Source organism: Pezoporus flaviventris, unplaced genomic scaffold (assembly GCF_033815535.1).
Source record: "Pezoporus flaviventris isolate CSIRO_AGI_PZ_B2104156 unplaced genomic scaffold, CSIRO_AGI_Pfla_v1 ptg000198l, whole genome shotgun sequence".
NCBI classification, from domain to species: Eukaryota; Metazoa; Chordata; class Aves; order Psittaciformes; family Psittacidae; genus Pezoporus; species Pezoporus flaviventris.
Genome location: NW_026892746.1, coordinates 119944 through 139825, shown reverse-complemented (window position 1 = coordinate 139825; position 19882 = coordinate 119944). Strand labels below are relative to the sequence as shown.

Sequence of the window (19882 nt, the reverse complement as noted above, 5' to 3'; positions counted from 1 at the left end):
AGTATAAAAGCCCAAGCCTCATGCGATGTGGGGGAGGCAGAGCCTCTGTGGGGACGCCCGCTAAGGTTGAGCCTGCCACCTCACACTGCAATGATGCTTCTCGGAGCTGTTTTCCTGTTAGTCTCCACAGGGTCCTTGTGCCACGTTCTGTACGTGGGACTGTAATGGGAGTGATGATAGTCTGGATTTTGTGCTTCAAATATTGTAGTTGTGTGGAGCGTGCTTGTGGGATCCCACAAGTGTGTGTGTGCGTGTGTTGAGGGCAGATGGTGTTCTGTGTGGTTTTTTTGGTGTTTGGTTCATGTAAAAGTTTTTAATTGGGAGCAGTTTAATATTTCGGGCATGAAAGGGTTAATGTAAAGGTGTGGTTGCCAGCAGGTATTTATGGTTGCTGCTGAAGCAGGCAGGCAGCTGTAACTGCTGCCAAGCCCGCCGGCGTTTGTAGGGTGAGCGACTTTGGATCAGAAAAACAAAACCAAAGGCAATGATGCAGCAAACTCCTCGCCGGTTAACAACGTGCAGTTTAACCTGTCTGCTTCTCAAGAACGGATAACCTGGGGGAGAGGGTATATTTGTGTCCTCCTGCCTACAGGTCCACGGCGACTGCCTGCAAAGTTTGTCAAGCCTTGCCATGAGCTGGACAGACGAATGGAAAAACCTGATGCCTCAGCTACAGGAGCTGACCGTGAATACCCCAAGCAGAATGAGATAGAGGAAGAGAAAAGCAAATGACTGCAAAACATCACTTGGAGGCAACTGAAAAGTAACATCCTGAATATGTGTGCTTGTAAAGTAGCTATTATTAGAGGTTGTGATTTTGTGTATAAAACCACCTGTATTTACTAGCTAGTTGCTAATAAGAAACCGCACCTTGTATTGTACAGATTTGTCACTTGTAAGAGATGTTAGCATATGGAAATTTGCAGTAGCTGCTAGAAAATGCTAAGGCAAAAGCTAGAAAGACTTTAATACAATGGTAGTGTTATAAAGCAGGTGATGGAACAAATTAAGAGGGTGGGAGAATTCCAGTGGTAAGAAATTTCTTTGGCTAGTCCCTCGCTGCCATCAGCATCTTCAACATGCTGCTGCACCCTGTAATAGTTACTGTGCTAATGTAAATGTGTGTGTGCCTTGCTGTAGTAGCGACTTGGTACTGGATGAAGCAGGTGAAACTCTGCATTGACAACAAAGTGCAAGGACTGAGGCTAACAAAAGGCCTGCTACCACAATCAAGGGCAAGACTGGGTTGGCCTCTGTGTTTGCCAGCAAGAAGAACCTTTAGCTCCACTGTTGGCTGCAACCCAGCAGGCGTGGAGCGGTGGGGACACATGCCATGCCAGACCTTGATGTGAAGGATGGCCTCCCCTCTTGTCAGAGGGCCATACAGGAGAAAAAAGGGGCAGGCCCAGCAGCCTGTAGTTGGCATATGTTGGAGATACGATCTAGGCCAAATCCCCTGCTCAAGTAGGGTCATCCAAAACATATATAAAACAAAAAGGGGGAGATGGGGAGGCAGTGTTCTCACAGGAGAGTGGATAATTGGTACATAAACTCTGAATAATCCTGAAAGATACAGGAAGGCCGTGAGAGGCCCAAGGAAGCTTAAGCAAGCAAGATAAGAAGAAGCTGGAATTCACTGAGGTAATGAGAACTGTGGACTGTTGGCAAGCTTTTGAGGTCAAGTTCCCACACCTGTGCTTAACCAATTATATGCTAGTTGCAAAGGGTCTTCAAGACATGTATCCAATCATAATATCCCAAATCACTGCAAGTGCATGTAAGAAATAGTATTTAAGGGGTTAAGGCTTTGTAATAAACGGCTTTTTGTCTGATCATATTGATCTCTGACTGAGTCCATATATTTTCTGTGGCATGTAGGACACTTGTGATGCTTTCCTTTGCTTTGCTTGCCCAGAGGAACAATCCTGCTGTGCCCCTGTGCAGGCAGGACTCTACGGCAGCCAGGCTGGGAGCTGGTGCACAGGAGCTGCATCATCCAGCTGCCAGCTGCAGTGGAGACGTTGGATGTGAGGAGAAGTGCTGCAAGTCCCAGGTGGACGATGAAAGCAATGTTGGATGGGGAGGTGAGGAGTGAGGTGCTCAGTGCCACGCTGGACCTTAAGGGTTGCTTTTCCTGCCTGTGCAGTCCTCTGGAATAGGCACTCGGGATCAGCGGCAAAGGAATAGAAATTTCTAAAATATAAAGTGATAAAATAAACCCTTTCAAATAACTTTTATCAGATGCTCTTTGTAATCTTCCTGAACGTGGACACCTCCTCAACTAACTGCAAGACAATCTGGAAGACTTGACAAAATCCACAGGGTGAGACAAGGCTCATCAGGGTTCAATGAGCCCCATGGTGTATTTGGGCTGAGTCCATGAACCTCAGATGCTGAGAGGAGACTGAAGAAAACTCTCAAGAAGTCCAAGTCAGAAACAAAGCCCCAACTCCCTTCAGCATTAATGGGCCCCACTGAGGCCTGTAAATGACAAAGTCTCCCCAGGGACTCGTTAAAGCAAGTAACTGGAGGCTGTGATTACAGATAGACAAAGGCAAAATGCAGGTGTCTGATGGTGAGAAAACCATTGTTGGATGAAGCAGAAAGGCCAAGCTCTGACCACAGCCCTTGGAGATGTAGCGCCTGAAATCCTGAGAATGGAAGTTCTCCTCACAGGCCTTGATGAAAGAGGCAACTGCCATAGCCCAGGGCACAGAGGCCTTTTGTTCTTTTGGGCCTTTCAGCCTTGCCACAACCCTCAGTCATCTCTGCTGCAGGCTGTCCTTCACTGGCCCATGCCTGCACCTCTTTCCCTTCAGGCTGTTGACACCCATCTTGCTTTCCCACCTAGATCTCACCTGGCATTTCTGTACCTTCAGTCATATCTCTGTACTCATCCCTGTCCGGTCCTTGAAACAGAAATCATGGGCTGAGTCAGATTCCCTCTGGGTTTCCTCTTGCACCACAAGTCCACCTTTTCAGAGACATTTCTCTTTCCTAACTTTGAGTCTGAACCTTCCAGGCTGCACTTTGAAGAGGTTTCCTTCTCTTCCCACTAGCAAGAAGATCTCCATCATCTCTGAAGCCACATTTCAGGAAGTTGTAAGCTGCTACTCTAGTGTCAATTCAGCAGGTGGGATGAATATCCCTCTGCAAGGCCATCTAAAGGAGGCTTCTAGAGGAATGGGTGATGCCATCAGTATAGAGAACTAAGCACCATGGGAGAGCAGTGGGAAAAGCCAGTGGTTTGGATTGAGAACTTCTTGGCAAGAGCCAAAAGGAATGTTGGTGTCCCTGGATGCGAGGTATCCCATGCTCTGGGGACAGGTCACCTCATTTAGGACAGCTTCCTGCCTGTAGCACCCCCTCTGCTGCGCACGCCCCCTCTCTGCCCACACTCACAAGTGTCTCACAGAAGCTTTGCACTTCCCTTGCAGCAACGACACCTCACTCCAGGAGGTTCCTGCACTCTCCACACTCAGGGATGGATCCTGCATTCCAGGCAAGTTTGGGTAGTGCAGGAGAGGGAGACAGGAAGGTGGGCTCATGGGGCATGATGAGCAGTGTTCAGGCACTCCCAGCAGTGGGCATTCCCCACGTGCCACGCTGAGGCATGTTCCCATGAGGGAAACTTCAGATGGACTCTGGTTTGTCCAGGGCCTGCAGCCACACTCCAGGAAGACCTCCTCCTCCTCCACCCACAGACACCAATTGCTCTTCATTGATGGGTTCCGTCCTGCTTGCAAGGATTTGTTAAAGCGCTGAACCATCACCTTGCTTCTTGCTGACTTCACTCTCTCTCACCTTCCTACACACTGCTCCTTGCCACCAGTAACTAACTGAAGAGGTAAGAAGCACTCAAGGCTTTCCTCAGGGGGTGACCATGTTTCGCCACTCATCATTGATGGATGCATTGAGTGCCAGGTGTGAGGTTCCTACACAGGCAGAGATGTCCCTGGGTAGAGCCCTGCTGTCCTCTCATGCTGCTGTCCTCCCTTGCTGCCAGGGCACACGCTGCCTCCGGTCCAGCTCCTGCCCGCCCAAACCTTTCCCATGGGCTGCTCCCAGTCAGGCAGCACCAGCCTATGCCATTGCAGGGGAGTCCCCTGCTCTCCTGCCCAGGACACCTTGAGAGCTCTGAAGCCCCCCCATGCCATCCCATCTCCCCACACCAGCACAACAGCCCCAGCCCTTGGGCTCCTCAAGAGTTCATCCTGCTCCAGGCAAGGAGCAGCCATCCCAGAGCTGGAGCAGCCAGAAAGCTGATGTCATTCCCCTTCATTCCTGCTATGTGAGCATATATCACAGAGAAGAAATTGCTGCAGGATCATTTATTTCCCTTAGATACAATGAGAGACCCACGGTGACACACACTCACACAACACGAGTGTCTACTAAAGGAGAAGAAGAAGAAAATTGACATTTCAATGAAGACAACATCACCATAAATTGAAACAGGATAACAAATATAAAGCAGGAAAGACAGACATGGCCTGTCATGACCGACACTGGGAGCCCTTTTTAGAGGAAAGCAGGCAGTGTATGGCTGCTGAAACACCTGCAGTCACCAGCTTCCTCACAGTATCCTTGAGCTCCTGGTTCCTCAAGCTGTAGATGAGGGGATTCACTGCTGGAGGCACCACTGAGTACTGCACTGACACCACCAGATCCAGAGATGGGAAGGAGATGGAGGGGGGCTTCAGGTAGGCAAAGGTACTAGTGCTGACAAGAAGGAAGAGAACAGCCAAGTGAGGGACACACGTGGAAAAGGCTTTCTGGCGTCCCTGCTCAGAGGGGAGCCTAAGCACGGCCCTGAAGATCTGCACATAGGACCCCACAATGAAAACAAAACATCCAAACCCTACAAAGCAACTTAGCACAAGCAGCCCAACTTCCCTGAGGTAGGAATGTGAGCAGGAGAGCTTGAGGATCTGGGGGATTTCACAGAAGAACTGCTCCACAGCATTGCCTCGGCAGAGGGGCAGTGAAAATGTATTGGCTGTGTGCAGCAGAGCACTGAGAAACCCAGTGCCCCAGGCAGCTGCTGCCATGTGGACACAAGCTCTGCTGCCCAGGAGGGTCCCGTAGTGCAGGGGCTTGCAGATGGCCACGTAGCGGTCGTAGGACATGGCAGTGAGAAGATAAAACTCAGCTAAGACAAAAAAGATAAAGAAAAAGAGCTGTGCAGCACAACCTGTGTAGGAGATGGCCCTGGTGTCCCAGAGGGAATTGGCCATGGATTTGGGGACAGTGGTGGAGATGCAGCCCAGGTCCAGCAGGGAGAGGTTGAGGAGGAAGAAGTACCTGGGGGTGTGGAGGTGCTGGTCGCAGGCTGTGCTGGTGATGATGAGGCCGTTGCCCAGGAGCGCAGCCAGGGAGATGCCCAGGAAGAGCCAGAAGTGGCAGAGCTGCAGCTCCCGTGTGTCTGCAAATGGCAGGAGGAGGAATTGGGTGATGGAGCTGCTGTTGGACATCTGCTGCCTCTGGGCATGGGGCACTGTCAGAGGAGAAAGAGGCAGTGACAGGTTAGGACAGGAGGGATGCCAGATAGATTTCAGTTTACACACTCACAACTCTGAACAATTTCAGGCTGCAGATGAGAGGCTGAGCATGACTTGGTCATGATTGTCTCTGAGGTTGGTTGCTTTGTTTGTTTTCCCAGTGACACAGCTGACAAGTGACTTTTTTAGGGGTAAAACTCCAAAGGTTTTGAAGGCAACTGTGAAGAGTCTTAGCATGGGACAGACAAGATGGCTCAACTGTCTGTGGGTTAGTGCCTACTGAAGGTTGCTGCAGAGTCCATGAGTCTGGTTCTCAGTTGCCCTGCACTTTCTAGCGAGACAGTCAGCTCCTTGCCCTGCAGAGCATGGCCAGCAGCCACCTCCAGTGCCAGACACCAAGAGAGCTGCCTGAACGCACCCTCCCCAGGGCTGGGCTGCACTGTGCCCCCACTCCCTGCCCATGTCTCTGCTGCCTGGAGCTGTCCCTGCTAGGAGTTGCTGCTCTGTGCCCAGCTCTGCTCCCTCTCAGTGCTCTGAGAGCCCATACCATGGGCTGTGTGCTCAGCTCTGCCCTGCACACCCCTCCCGGCAGCAGGGTTCTGCCCAGGAGCATCTCTGCCTGTGCAGGGGCTCAGGAGCAGCTCAGACAGTTCCTGACAAGACTCTCGGTGCCTTCTTCAAAGCAGAGAAATTCCCAGCTCCCACTGCCCAACCTGCCCACCAAGAGTGAAAAACATCACAGACCAGTATCGTCCTTCAAGGACAAACGCTCCCTTAGTGTCTTTCAAAAGGACTCTGCAAACATACTCAGAGTGATGTGGAGCTCTGAGCAGCCCTGACCCACACATCACCCTCTCCAGTGCACAAGAACACTTTTTCTTCCCCCCACAGCTTCCTCCCCAGCACCGTGGGGAGCTCCCGGGCAGGCTGAGTGCTGACCCTGGCAGGCAGCAGAGTCCCTGCCCCGGCCCACAGCCCCTGGGCTGCAGGGACCCTGCTCACAAGGGCAGCGCTGGGCATCCCTGGCTGCAAACCCACATCCACACCCTGCAGCCAGCCCCGGGACAAAGGACCTGCCTTGTCCTGTCCCTCCCATGGTGCACAGGGAAGCCCTGCTCTGCAGCACATCCTCCTCCTTATCTACACAGAGAAACCAAGAGAGTCCTCCTGACAGATCCCGTGGTCTGTGCAAGGCAGCAGCTTGAGGAGATCCCTCCAGGAGCTGCAGCTGCATTGCCCTGCACCCAGAGCCTTACCGTGCACAGGGCTGGGAAGGTTTCTCCTGCAGGGAGCTCTCGGCATCCTCCACTGCCAAGTGCCTTTAAGCTCTCTGAGGCTCTCAGGTCTCCCCTGGGCGCCTGCAGGCAGTGCCCCAGCCCTACTCCTGGGCAGAGAGGTCTCTCTGCAGCTCTGCCCACTTGCCAGCATCTGTGTGTGTCCCAGGAGCCCAGCCCTGCTCAGCAGCAGAGGCCCAGCCCAAAGTGGCTCTGCCTCTGCCCCTCTGGGCTCCCTCCAGGACTCCCTTGGGCTCCAGGAGACACCATGGGAAACAGCCTGAAGCTAGCACTGATGTTCCCTCCCTCAGCTGGCAGACACACTGCCTTCCTGCAGTGCCATTTCTCTGATGAGAGACAGAGTTACGGCTAAAAACCCCCTTGTCCTGTCCCTATGAGCCCTTGTCCAAAGCCTCTCTCCAGATTTCTTGTAGGCACTGTTTAGGTATGGGCTTAGTAAGGCTCCCTGGAGCCTCCTCTTCTCCAGGCTGAACACACGCAGCTCAAATACAACGGCAGAGCGCCACTGACACAAAGTCTGTGGGTCAGACAAGTTGCATGGATACTGAAGTAGCAGGGGATGAAAAATGACATGTCGTTGAAGACAGCAACATCACAAGTGGAAAAAAAAAACAGCTGTAAAGCAGCAAAGACAGATGTGGCCTGTCATGACCTACACTTGGAGCCCTTTGCAGAGGACAGCAGGCAGAGTATGGCTGCTGAAACACATCCAGTCACCAGCTGACTCAGAGCATTCCTGGGCTCCAGGGGAACACCATGGGAAACAGCCTGAAGCAAGCACGGATGCTCCCTCCCTCAGCTGGCAGACACACTGCCTTCCTGCACTGTCATTTCTCTGACGAGACAGAGTTTGGTCTGAACAACAAGATTTTGTAGAATCATGGAATCATTTAGGTTGGAAAAGACCTTTAAGAGCATCTAGTCCACCATAAACGGAGCACTGGCAACTCAGCACTTTAACCATGTGCCTTAGAACATGTGTTTTGAATACCTCTGGGGTGGTGACAAAACCACTTCTGCGGGCAGCCTGTTTCTTGTCCCATCATCAGACAGGACAGCCAGGTGAGGACAGGCTGGGATCTCCTTTGCCCCTGCTGAAGGAAGGGATTCAGCCTCGTTAGTACAGGCATCTGATCCTGGGATTGAAGCCCTGGGGCTGGAAGGGAACTCAGTATGGGAGGAATTTGGGGGATTGGAGGGATTTGGGCGTTCAAGGAACATTTGGGGGTTCTGGCTGTGTGTGGGGGGGTGGTCCCCAAAACTTGCTGTAGGAGGCACATTATATTGGGGAATCTCCCATGTGCCAAAAACAGGGGTTACCTGGGTAACAGAGCATCCTAAGTCGCTCTTGGGTGAGCAATGTTCCCTCAGGGTGGAGATGTGTTGAGAAGAAGAGTTTTGGGGTTCAGAGGCAATGTAGGCATTGGTGGACATCCCCAAAACTCCCCAGGGTGGTGCAGGGATTTGGGGAACACCCAGTGCCCCAAAACTAGGGGTTACATTTGTCCCACTGCACCCTCACTCTTCAGTGCCCCTGTTGGCCCCTGGCAGTAAATGTGGGGGATTTGGGGTTCAGAAGGGAACTGGAGGTTTGGGGAGATTTGGAGGTTCATGGGAATGTGCCCAAGCTCTGCAGGGGGCAGAGTAATATAAGGGACCAGTGGAGCCCTCAAACAAGGGCTACAGCCACCAGAGACCACTCCACAGATCACTGGGGAGGAAGAAATGGAGATACGTTGGGACCCTGACAGGTTTTGGCGATGCAGCTGGGGGATTCCCCATAAATCTTACCTGTGAGGATGCAGCCTCCTGAGGAAGCGGATACACTAAAACAGGATTGCAAAGTCAAGGAACACGGACCTGGATGCACAGGGCAGCCAGGGGAGATGCAGCCTCCTGAGGAAGGGGTCTCCTCTGCACTGGTTACTGCAGGGCTCTCGCTCCTTAAATAGCCCAAGCTCACCATAGGGGCCCTGTCATTATGGGCATCTCCTCAGCGACTGCCACAGCTTTGTGATGGCAGCAGCATTGTGCCCATAGCCACTGGGCACCCAGGGTTTGGGACTGGGTGGACTTTAAGGTCCCTTCCACCTCAAACCAAGCTGTGACTGCGTGACTGCAAAACACGATCCCCATTTGGCTGCAGAAGAGCTCTCAGCACTGGGTCAGGCCCAGTATCAGGTGCACACATTTGTGCAGAACATCCTGTCTTTGCTGCTGGCCTTTTCAGAGGCCCCTGCAGCCCCCTGAGGGCAGGTCAGGCCTGAAGAACAGCCACGATCGAGGGCAGCACTGCCACCTCCTCTGAAGGAAGTCCAAGGCTGAGGCTCTGCAGTCACTCCTTTCCCCAGCTCCACCCTTGGCTTTCAGCCCCACAGCAGAGCCCTTCTGCAGCTGCTTCTCAGCTCTTCTTCACTGGCAGCTTCCCAAGGCAGTTGTGCCTCTGCCAGAGCCAGAGCAACGGCCCAGCCCGTGCTGTGCTGTGTGAGGCCCTCCGATGGCACCATCAAGTGAGTGCAGGGCGCAGCAGTGCTGGCAGGAGCAGAGCTGTGGGGCCTGACCCTGCCCCCGGGCCAGACGCGGGTGAGTTCCAGCACTTGGTGTTTCTTGGCAGGAACCTTCGAAGCCAGGATCAAACCAGATATGAGCAGGATCGAGCCAGAATTGAATGGGGATGGAGCCGAGGTCAGAGCGGGATGGAGCCAGGATGGGATCGAGATGGAGCAGGATGGATCCAGGATCGAACCAGGGTTGAGTGGGATGTAGCCCAAAGGAGCTGGTCAGGAGCAGGATGAGCAGGGCTGTGGGTTATGATTGAGTGGAAAGGGCAGTGCTGTGAGATGGGATCGAGCCAGGGGACAGGGTGTCGGGAGCAGGGATGCAGTGAGTTCATCAGGGTGGTGGAACAGGATGGAGTAGGGTGGGCAGGGATGCAGTGGGGTGAGTTGGACTGGGCTGTGCCAGGAGCACGGGAAGCCGGGCCTGACCCTGCAGGGGAAGTGCAGGCAGGGATGGAGCCCATGCTGGGGCAGGGGCTGGGCATGCTGGGGATGGTGGCAGGACCTGCCAGTGGATACACCCACTTGCATTGGATGTGAGTCACCAACAGATCCACAGGTGCATCCCCAAACCAGCATCTGCATAAAGGTAATTTAGAATAAACCTAACAAAAGAGCAAATTACCACTGCTTTAACCTGGCAGAGGGGAGAGTGAGACCTCAGGAGGAAGCTCTTCTCTGTGAGGGTGCTGAGGTGCTGGCAGAGGCTGCCCAGAGAAGCTGTGGCTGCCCCATCCCTGTCAGTGTTCAACATAGAGCTGAAAATTACCTGCCTGTTTCCCTGGTACATGGTTGAGTGGATCTGGAGATCTGACTCTACAGATCCAACACCAAAAGGAACTGCTCACCTTCATGTGCAGTAGACACACAGATCACTTGCTGTGTTGTGTGCACTTATCAGTTATTGAGGAAAGTATCCATGAGCTGGGAAAGGAAAGAGCACAGGAGGGAATTTTGTAGGGCAAATTCAGCAGGGGCAAAGGAGATCCCAGCCTGTCCTCACCTGGCTGTCCTGTCTGATGATGGGACAAGAAACAGGCTGCCCGCAGAAGTGGTTTTGTCACCACCCCAGAGGTATTCAAAACACATGTTCTAAGGCACATGGTTAAAGTGCTGAGTTGCCAGTGCTCCGTTTATGGTGGACTAGATGCTCTTAAAGGTCTTTTCCAACCTAAATGATTCCACGATTCTACAAAATCTTGTTGTTCAGACCAAACTCTGTCCCTACTTGAGCAGGGGATTTGGCCTAGATCGTATCTCCAACATATGCCAACTACAGGCTGCTGGGCCTGCCCCTTTTTTCTCCTGTATGGCCCTCTGACAAGAGGGGAGGCCATCCTTCACATCAAGGTCTGGCATGGCATGTGTCCCCACCGCTCCACGCCTGCTGGGTTGCAGCCAACAGTGGAGCTAAAGGTTCTTCTTGCTGGCAAACACAGAGGCCAACCCAGTCTTGCCCTTGATTGTGGTAGCAGGCCTTTTGTTAGCCTCAGTCCTTGCACTTTGTTGTCAATGCAGAGTTTCACCTGCTTCATCCAGTACCAAGTCGCTACTACAGCAAGGCACACACACATTTACATTAGCACAGTAACTATTACAGGGTGCAGCAGCATGTTGAAGATGCTGATGGCAGCGAGGGACTAGCCAAAGAAATTTCTTACCACTGGAATTCTCCCACCCTCTTAATTTGTTCCATCACCTGCTTTATAACACTACCATTGTATTAAAGTCTTTCTAGCTTTTGCCTTAGCATTTTCTAGCAGCTACTGTAAATTTCCATATGCTAACATCTCTTACAAGTGACAAATCTGTACAATACAAGGTGCGGTTTCTTATTAGCAACTAGCTAGTAAATACAGGTGGTTTTATACACAAAATCACAACCTCTAATAATAGCTACTTTACAAGCACACATATTCAGGATGTTACTTTTCAGTTGCCTCCAAGTGATGTTTTGCAGTCATTTGCTTTTCTCTTCCTCTATCTCATTCTGCTTGGGGTATTCACGGTCAGCTCCTGTAGCTGAGGCATCAGGTTTTTCCATTCGTCTGTCCAGCTCATGGCAAGGCTTGACAAACTTTGCAGGCAGTCGCCATGGACCTGTAGGCAGAAGGACACAAATATACCCCCTCCCCCAGGTTATCAGTTCTTGAGAAGCAGACAGGTTAAACTGCACATTGTTAACTGTCGAGAAGTTTGCTGCATCATTGCTCTTTTCTTCTTTTTTTTTTTTTTTTTTTAATCCCTGCAAAAGCTGGCCTGCTTGGCAGCAGCTACAGCCACCTGCCTGCTTCAGCAGCAACCATAAATACCTGCTGGCAGCCGCACTTTTACATTAACTCTTTCATGCCCGAAATGTTAAAAGCTACTCGTTAAAAACTTTTACATGAACCCAACAATACATAAAACACCGATTGCCCTCAATACACACACACACATGTGGGATCCCAGAAGCACACTCCACACAACTACAGTATTTGAAGCACAAAATCCAGACAATCATTACTCCCACTACAGTCCCACGTACAGAACGTGGCACAAGGGCCCTGTGGAGACTAACAGCAAGCCAGCTCCGAGAAGCATCATTGCAGTGCGAGGTGGCAGGCTCATTCTTAGTGGGCGTCCCCACAGAGGCTCTGCCTCCCCCACAGCGCATGAGGCTTGGGCTTTTATACTGACCAAAATGCACACTCATTCCGACACAGGTGGCCAGCCTGTGCTGAAAGAAGTGACCAGCAATATCTATAAAGGTCTCCAAAGGTCGATAGAAACCTGGACATACTTATTTTTACCAATTTCTAGTTCATAAGTATCACAGAGAGACTGTATTAAATGAGTCACAGTATGCCCAACACCCCTGATAAGAACATATGTAAGATCTTCCCACCACCGAAAACACACACAATACCCCTGTATCCCATGTTTGTCTCGCTATAGGTTTGGGTGGGTGGGTGGGGGGTGGTGGATGGTTTGTTTTGGGTTGTTTGTTTGTTGTTTTTTTTTGTTTGTTTGGTTTTTTCTTTTTTTTTTTTTTTACTTTAACGTAAAATTGTTTGCTCTCTTCACTATAAGAAGGACTGAAAAACATCCATAAAACAGAAGTCCTAAGCTGACATTTCAATTAATTCAGTCACTGACAAGGGGGTTGTCCTGGGGTGGTGCTGGCTCTTTCCAGGGTTTCACCCATTGAGCTGGCACCCACCACAGACCGGAATCTGTAATTACACACATATAACCTTGAACAGTTAATTTTACTTTCACAGGACTTTTCCAAATGCTGGTTTCCAAATCCTTGTACTGGGCCAAAATACCCAGAGTTTTAGTCATATAACCTGAACCAAATGCCTGACCATGTATTATAGCAGGGGGGTCATTAAAGTCTCCTGTCAATTGCACAAAATTCATAACATATACAGCTTTCTGTATCCTTGCTACTGGTGTACATCCTTCTTCCCCCGTTTTTTTGTTTTTCCAACAGTTGTTTCAAAGTTTGATGTGTTTGTTCAATAATAGTTTGTCCTATAGTACCCCCACGATCACCCTGACCTTGTTGTAGAAGGGGTTTAACAGCAGCAGCGAAGGCAGTAGCCATGTATCCAGCCTTTTCCTCTGCTGTGCCCACTTTAGAACATGCATCCATCATATCCTGAAGACCAGCAGATTCTGGCAAAACCTGCAAAATACGCTTACAATCTGGGTTAGCATTTTCCATAGCCAGAGACATAAGCATGGATTCTTTAGCATTAGATGCCAGATAAATATTCTTTTTGATAGCCTCTGTCAATAAATTGCATATATGGCTCAGTAGGTCCCTGTTTTACTGATGTATATGAAGGATTAGGCTTTCCTGCTTCCGGCACAGCTTTCAGAGCAGCTAAAGCCAATTGCTGTGCTTGCTGTAAAACTTCAATTTTCATACAAGCTTGTACTCCATCAGGGTGAAATTGTCCCTTTCCCAATAACATTTCAGATGAAACACTGTGCAAAGGGCGATGAGGATTACACTCTGAATTCTCATCTGCAGCCCTTGCAGCAAGCTCCTCAAACCCACTTTTAAAATGTAGGAGCTGTGAAGGAGTTAATAAAATTGCAGCCACTCTGAGACAATCATTTGGAGTCAGAACATTACTAGAAAAGAAAGCAGAGAACATTTGCTGTGTATATGAGGAAGACAACCCATACTGAGTAATTGCTCCCTTAATTTCTTTCATAGCTTTCCAGGCCATAGGAGTCCAGACAGACTGTCCCTGAGAATTTATAATAACAGGGAATGCAGCGGGAACATCTATCGGTAAAATAGTACCGCCTATGATTGCATCCTGAATGCAGCCTCGCCATCTCATGGCACTCGGATTGGCTTTATTAGATGTAGGAGTCGGTGGTAACGGCACATCACACGGACTGATCTTATCTGGGTTTTCTGTTTTTTCCCGTTTTTCTGGGGCTTGCTCCCTCTCCTCCCCCAACTTGTCCAGACGGTCCCTCAAGTCCTGCAATTGTTTATCCAAGGATTTCGTCCATTGCCCCCAGTTCCACTCATTTTGCAGCTCCAGTGGGAGCGATGCAAACGGTGGTTTATGTGGTGGAGGTGGGTATTTATTCGGAGTTACACTCTCCTCCTTAGGAGACTCCCACCCCAGCAAAAATTCTTGGGGACCAAGTTCAGGGGCAGTAGCAGCACGAAAAGGGTTAACATCAGTTTGTTTCGTTTCCTTACTAGCCCCTACAGGCTCCCGAGTATCAACTGGAGCTACCGCTGATAAAGGCGTTGTCGACACAGGATAGGGGAAAGGCGCAGGGTCCTCAAACATTCGTACCTTACTGCGTGCCGGTTTTTGACCAGAAGGTTTTATGCCCGAAACAGACGACACTACCATGGCTGTAGCACCGGGTGCTGAATCTAATGTAGGTGCCGAGCCCTGCTGTTGTGAAGGCGAGTCAGAGAGAGCTGTAAAAACGGATTTTGCCGCCTGTTTGCGGCTAGAGTCCCTTTTAGTAGTAACCAGGGGGCAGCAAGAGACTTCGCCTCCTTAAACCCACAAGTAACTTGATCCCACAGGCATGCCCCAATTTTTTTCCAAGTCCCGAGATCAAAAGTTTCATTAACCCCCTGGATCAGCTGTTTTCCTTTACTCCAGAGCAACAATCTTTTTAACAGATTATCGACATATTCTATCCCTCTCACTGAGAGGATGTGCTGGAAGACCTTAAGGATGACCATTTTTTCTTTACTTAATTGATTCCCCATCCTAACCCTCTTCCAGACCCCGTCGGCTGTTACCTTATTTGCACTGCGCAGTGTCTTCCGGGCTCACTAGGCTCCGTTCCGAGGTGACTACCTCCCAATCCTGGTCCTGCCGGATCGAACCCAGCCGACGTCCCTGCAGCTCCGTGTTTTCCACTATCTTCGGTGCCACGCGCTTTAATTCTTTCAGCTTCAATATGAAAAATATGGGGGGTCCCTGTTGGGGCGCTAATTGCCGCAGAATATACATGGACTCAGTCAGAGATCAATATGATCAGACAAAAGCTGTTTATTACAAAGCCTTAACCCCTTAAATACTATTTCTACTTGCACTCACAGTGATTTGGCATATTATGATTGGATACATGTCTTGAAGACCCTTTGCAACTAGCATATAATTGGTTAAGCACAGGTGTGGGAACTTGACCTTGAAAGCTTGCCAACAGTGCACAGTTCTCATTACATCAGTGAATTCCAGCTTCTTCTTATCTTGCTTGCTTAAGCTTCCTTGGGCCTCTCACGGCCTTCCTGTATCTTTCAGGATTATTCAGAGTTTATGTACCAATCATCCATTCTCCCGTGACAACACTGTCTCTGCAGGGAGCCAGCGTGGGCCTGAATCTGTAATGACACAAGCATATCCTCGTTCCCAAGTTTGCCGTGGTACTGGACCTTCCCAATTTCCTTCCCAAGCTTTTACCATAACCTTAATTTAACCTTCATATTCAAGTATTCCGGTTGACATGGTTTGCATGTGCTTCACAACGGGAGGAATCACACTGTCACCAGGCAAGCACAAAAACATTCATGACATTTTGGACCTTTACCAATTTACTTACTGGCTGTTCTGAGTCCCCATTTTCTTTATTTTTGCAAATATGTCTTGATAGTCGGATGGGTGCACTCGACAACGGCTTGTCCTGTGGGTGAGTGGGGAATGCCAGTGACATGTTGGATTCCCCAAGTTTGCAAAAAAATTTCAGTCGATTGTGAAACATATGCTGGACCATTGTCCGTTTTTATTTGTCCTGTGACTCCTAAAGTAGCAAAGGCATGACGAAAAAGAGTTTGCACATGTCTACAAGTTTTTCCTCCCAAAGCGGTCATACAAACTGCCAGAGAAAAGATGTCCATAGAAACATGAACGTATTTCAGTTTGCCAGATTCAGGGATATGTGTGACATCTGTTTGCCATATTTGAAGTGATTGAATACTTCTGGGCTTAACCAACAATGTAGGACCCTTAGTGAGTTGTTGACAATCAGGACAGGCTTGTATGATAGCTTTTGCCTCTGCCATTGACAAGTGAAACTGCCCTTTTAGGACCTTTGCTGATTGGTGGAAAAATTCATGAGAAATTCGAGCTTGTTGCCATACGTTGGGCACAGGTGACACACCGACAGGTTGAGATAAATGGTCCGCTCTAGCATTTCCTTCTGCATAGAATCCTGGCAAGTGTGTGTGACTGCGATGGTGACATACAGAGTACACTTCTGTTCTTTGTTTTAACAACAACCATAACTGTTTCATATTGCTAAACAAGGTTTCAACTGCAACCTGTTTCAAATAAGCTTTTTCTAATGGTTGCACAACTCCTACTACATACGCTGAGTCTGAAATCAGATTGATTGGACATGTGTTCCATCGTTTAAACACCGCACTCACTGCCTTCAGTTCTACAATCTGGGGTGATCCCTCAGAAAAAACTATATGTGATTTCCACTGGCCCTGTTCCTGCCATGTAGTAGCTGCTTTGCCTGATTTTCCACTCCCATCTGTAAAGACTGTGATACCATTCACAGCTTTGAGATTGTACTTGGGTTTTTCCTCTATACATTCCTGCTGGAGAAAAGTCAATATTCGATAGCTAGGATGATGGACCTTGACTGCTCTATCAAATCCTGCTAGAGCTATCTGCAGTGCTACACTATTCTGCATACACCATTGCAAATACTGTTCTGTCATAGGAACAATTATGGTTTGGCGTTCTTTACCAGACAGGTCTATGATACGATCCCTTCGTTTCATATTTAACTTACTTAGGAAATGTTTCAGCTCTGGTCACAATGTTTTTTGATGGTTGATGTGACAAAAATTGGCACTCAAGAATTTTCAGTTTCTCCTTATCAGATTCAACCCATTGCATGGTTAATCCTACTGGCTGGAAATCGTTACTGACAATCAAAAACTCAGTAGGAACTCCATCGCACGATGTGCCTGTCTCTCAATGTGGCTTCTGCCATCACTATTGTTTGTTCTGCTGCTGGTGTTAATTGTCTGGGTGCATTGAAGTCTGTGTCACCTTTCAACAATTCAAACAATGGTTCTGAAGTTTTGCTGTCAATTCCCAATAATGTTTGAATCCAACTGATATTCCCTAACAAGACTTGCACATCGTTAAGTGTATGGATATTGACCTTGATGGCTAATTTCCTGAGGTTCAGTGGTATGATCTAAGATTTTCCAACCCAAATATTTCTATGGTGTGGTATCCTGAACCTTTTCAGGGGCAATTTGCAATTTATGTTTTTGCAACACTGAACACAATTCTTGTTTAACAGCTTCTAGGTTACTTTCCCAGCCACCAGTATATCATCCATATAATGACACACTAATAACTGGGGGGGTCTTCCCTGAAATGGACGCAATGCTACATCAACATAACCTTGACATATTGTTGGTGAATTTTTCATGCCTTGTGGCAATACCACCCATTGATGGTGGCAATACCACCCAACGTGCTTCCAACTCTTTGAGTACCAAAGACGAACGAGAGAATTTCTTCAGACGTATTGACACTAACTGAAGACACGTGGCTGACTTTAAACTTCATCACTGATTGTGAATTATCTACATAATTTTAAACTTTCCTTATTTGACAGACTTTAAAAGTAGGAAGGTATATTCTTATTTTGAGTCATAAAAATTCAAGCGTGTTTTTCACTGTAGGTCAATTTTTTATTTCTTTCATTTTGACAATTCTGGCAGTAGCTGTTCAGGAACATTCCAAACCACAATAAGCAGTGCTGGAGGTCAGGACTGCGGTGCGTTTGCAGAGCTGTGTGTGAAGAGGAGCATCCTGACTGTGCTGTGCGTGGCCATGCACACCGAACAGGCCGGCTACCGTGAGCCGCAGGACCCGGCATGCTCTCTGCTGGCACTGGGCACTTGGGTAAGTTCATTTGGGAAACTGTTAGCAGGGCATCTGCACTGTAATACTGATGTTTCGGGATCTTACTTCCTAGCTTTGATTACCCATACCAGGACCATCTAGTTCTCTGGGTTTTCTGCAGAAGCAGAGAAGAGAAGGCTGCGTGGAGACCTGATAGCAGCCTTCCAGTATCTGAAGGGGGCCTATAGGGATGCGTGAGAGGGACTCTTCATTAGGGACTGCAGTGATAGGACAAGGGGTAACGGGTTAAAACTGAAACAGGGGAAGTTTAGATTGGATCTAAGGAGGAAATTCTTTCCTGCTAGGGTGCTGAGGCACTGGAATGGGTTGCCCAGGGAGGTTGTGAATGCTCCATCCCTGGCGGTGTTCAAGAACAGGTTGAATGAGGCCTTGGGTGATATGGTTTGGTGTGAGGTGTCCTTGCCCACGTCAGGGGGGTTGGAAAGAGATGATCTTAAGGTCCTTTACAACCCTAATTATTCTATGATTCTAAAACAAGCCCCAAAACACCCCAAAACTAACTTGTCCTGCTTCTCCTGTGGGATACAGGATCACAGCCAGAAAACAGGCCAAAAACGGGACAAAACTGCCCCAAAACCACCTTGTCCTGTTTCTCCTGTGGGATACAGAAACAGAGACCCAAACCAGACCCAAAACAGGACAAAAACAGCCCAGACCCACCCCAAAACCAACTTGTCCAGCTTCTCCTATGGGATACAGGGTCAGAGCCCCAAACCAGACCCAAAACAGGCAAAAAACAGGACAAAACCAGGGCAAAAGACACAAACCAACCCCCAAAACAGGCCCAAACCACCCCAAAATCACCTTCTCCTGCTTCTCCTATACGATACAGAGTAAGAGCCCCAAAACAGGACAAAAACAGGACAAAACCACCCAAAACCAGCCCCAAACCACTCCCAAAACACCCGAAAACCACCTTGTCCTGCTTCTCCTGTGGGATACAGGGTCAGAGCCCCCCAAAAGAGGCAAAACAGGCCAAAACCAACCCAAAACACCCCAAAACCCAGCCCAAAACCACCTTGTCCGGCTTCTCCTGTGGGATACAGAGCCCCAAAACAGACGCAAAACAGGCCAAAACCAAGAGAAAACCAGGACAAAAGATACAAACCAAGCACCAAAACTGGCCAAAATCACCACTAAATTACCTTGTCATGCTTCTGCTATGGGATACAGGGTCAGAGCACCAAAACAGACCCAAAACAAAACAAAAACAAAGCAAAACACCCCCAAAACCACCCCAAGATCACATTGTTCTGCTTCTCCTGCGGGGTACAGGGTCACAGCCCCAAAACAGAGCAAAAACAACCCAAAACACCCCAAACCCCAGCCCAAAACCACCTTGTCCTGCTTCTCCTATGGGATACAAGCTCAGAGCCCCCAAACAGCCCCCAAACAGGCCAAAACCAGTCAAAAACCACCAAAACAGCCTCCCAAAACCCCAAAACCACCTCGTCCTGCTTCTGCGATGGGATACAGGGTCAGAGCCCCCAAAAAGAGGAAAAACAGGCCAAAAACAACCCAAAACCCAGCCCAAACCTACCTTGTCCTGCTTCACTTGTGGGATACAGGGTCAGAACACCAAAACAGACCCAAAACTGTAAAAAAAACCCAAAACACCCCAAAACCCAGCCCAAAACCACCTTGTCCTGCTTCTCCTATGGGATACAGGGTCAGAGCCCCAAAACAGACCCAAAATAGGCTAAAACCTGTCAAAACCCACCAAAACAGCCTCAAAACACCCCAAAACCACCTTGTCCTGCTTCTCCTATGGGATACAGGGTCAGAGCCCCAAAACAGCCCGAAAACAGGACAAAAACAGTCATAAACCCCCAAAAGAGCCCCAAAACACCCCAAAACCACCTTGTCCTGCTTCTGCTTTGGGACACAGGGTCAGAGCCCCAAAACAGACCCAAAACAGCCTCAAACCACCCCAAAAACCACCCCAAGGCCACCTTCTCCTGCTTCTCCTGTGGGACACAGGGCAGAACCATAAAACAGGACAAAACCAGCCACAAAACACCCCCAAAAACAGCCCAAAAACACCCTGTCCTGCTTCTGCTATGGGATGCAGGGTCAGAGCCCCCAAAAAA

General features: G+C 49.2%; 1 protein-coding gene across 5 annotated transcripts in view; it reads right to left on the bottom strand.

Moving 5' to 3' along the window:
* Window positions 1–4417: 4417 nt before the first annotated feature.
* The window catches only part of LOC133262212 (olfactory receptor 14C36-like), an 83235-nt gene continuing 67770 nt past the window's right edge, over window positions 4418–19882 (bottom strand). For 3 of the 5 annotated variants that reach the window (XM_061441168.1, XM_061441167.1, XM_061441169.1), the window contains exon 2: window positions 4418–5497. In XM_061441168.1, the coding sequence (XP_061297152.1) occupies window positions 4497–5474 (978 nt within the window). In that variant the 5' untranslated portion in view covers window positions 5475–5497 and the 3' untranslated portion in view covers window positions 4418–4496. Of the gene's footprint in view, window positions 5498–7772; window positions 7891–8656; window positions 8872–19882 lie in introns of those variants that run through there. The other 2 variants (XM_061441170.1, XM_061441165.1) reach the window with 2 other exon arrangements.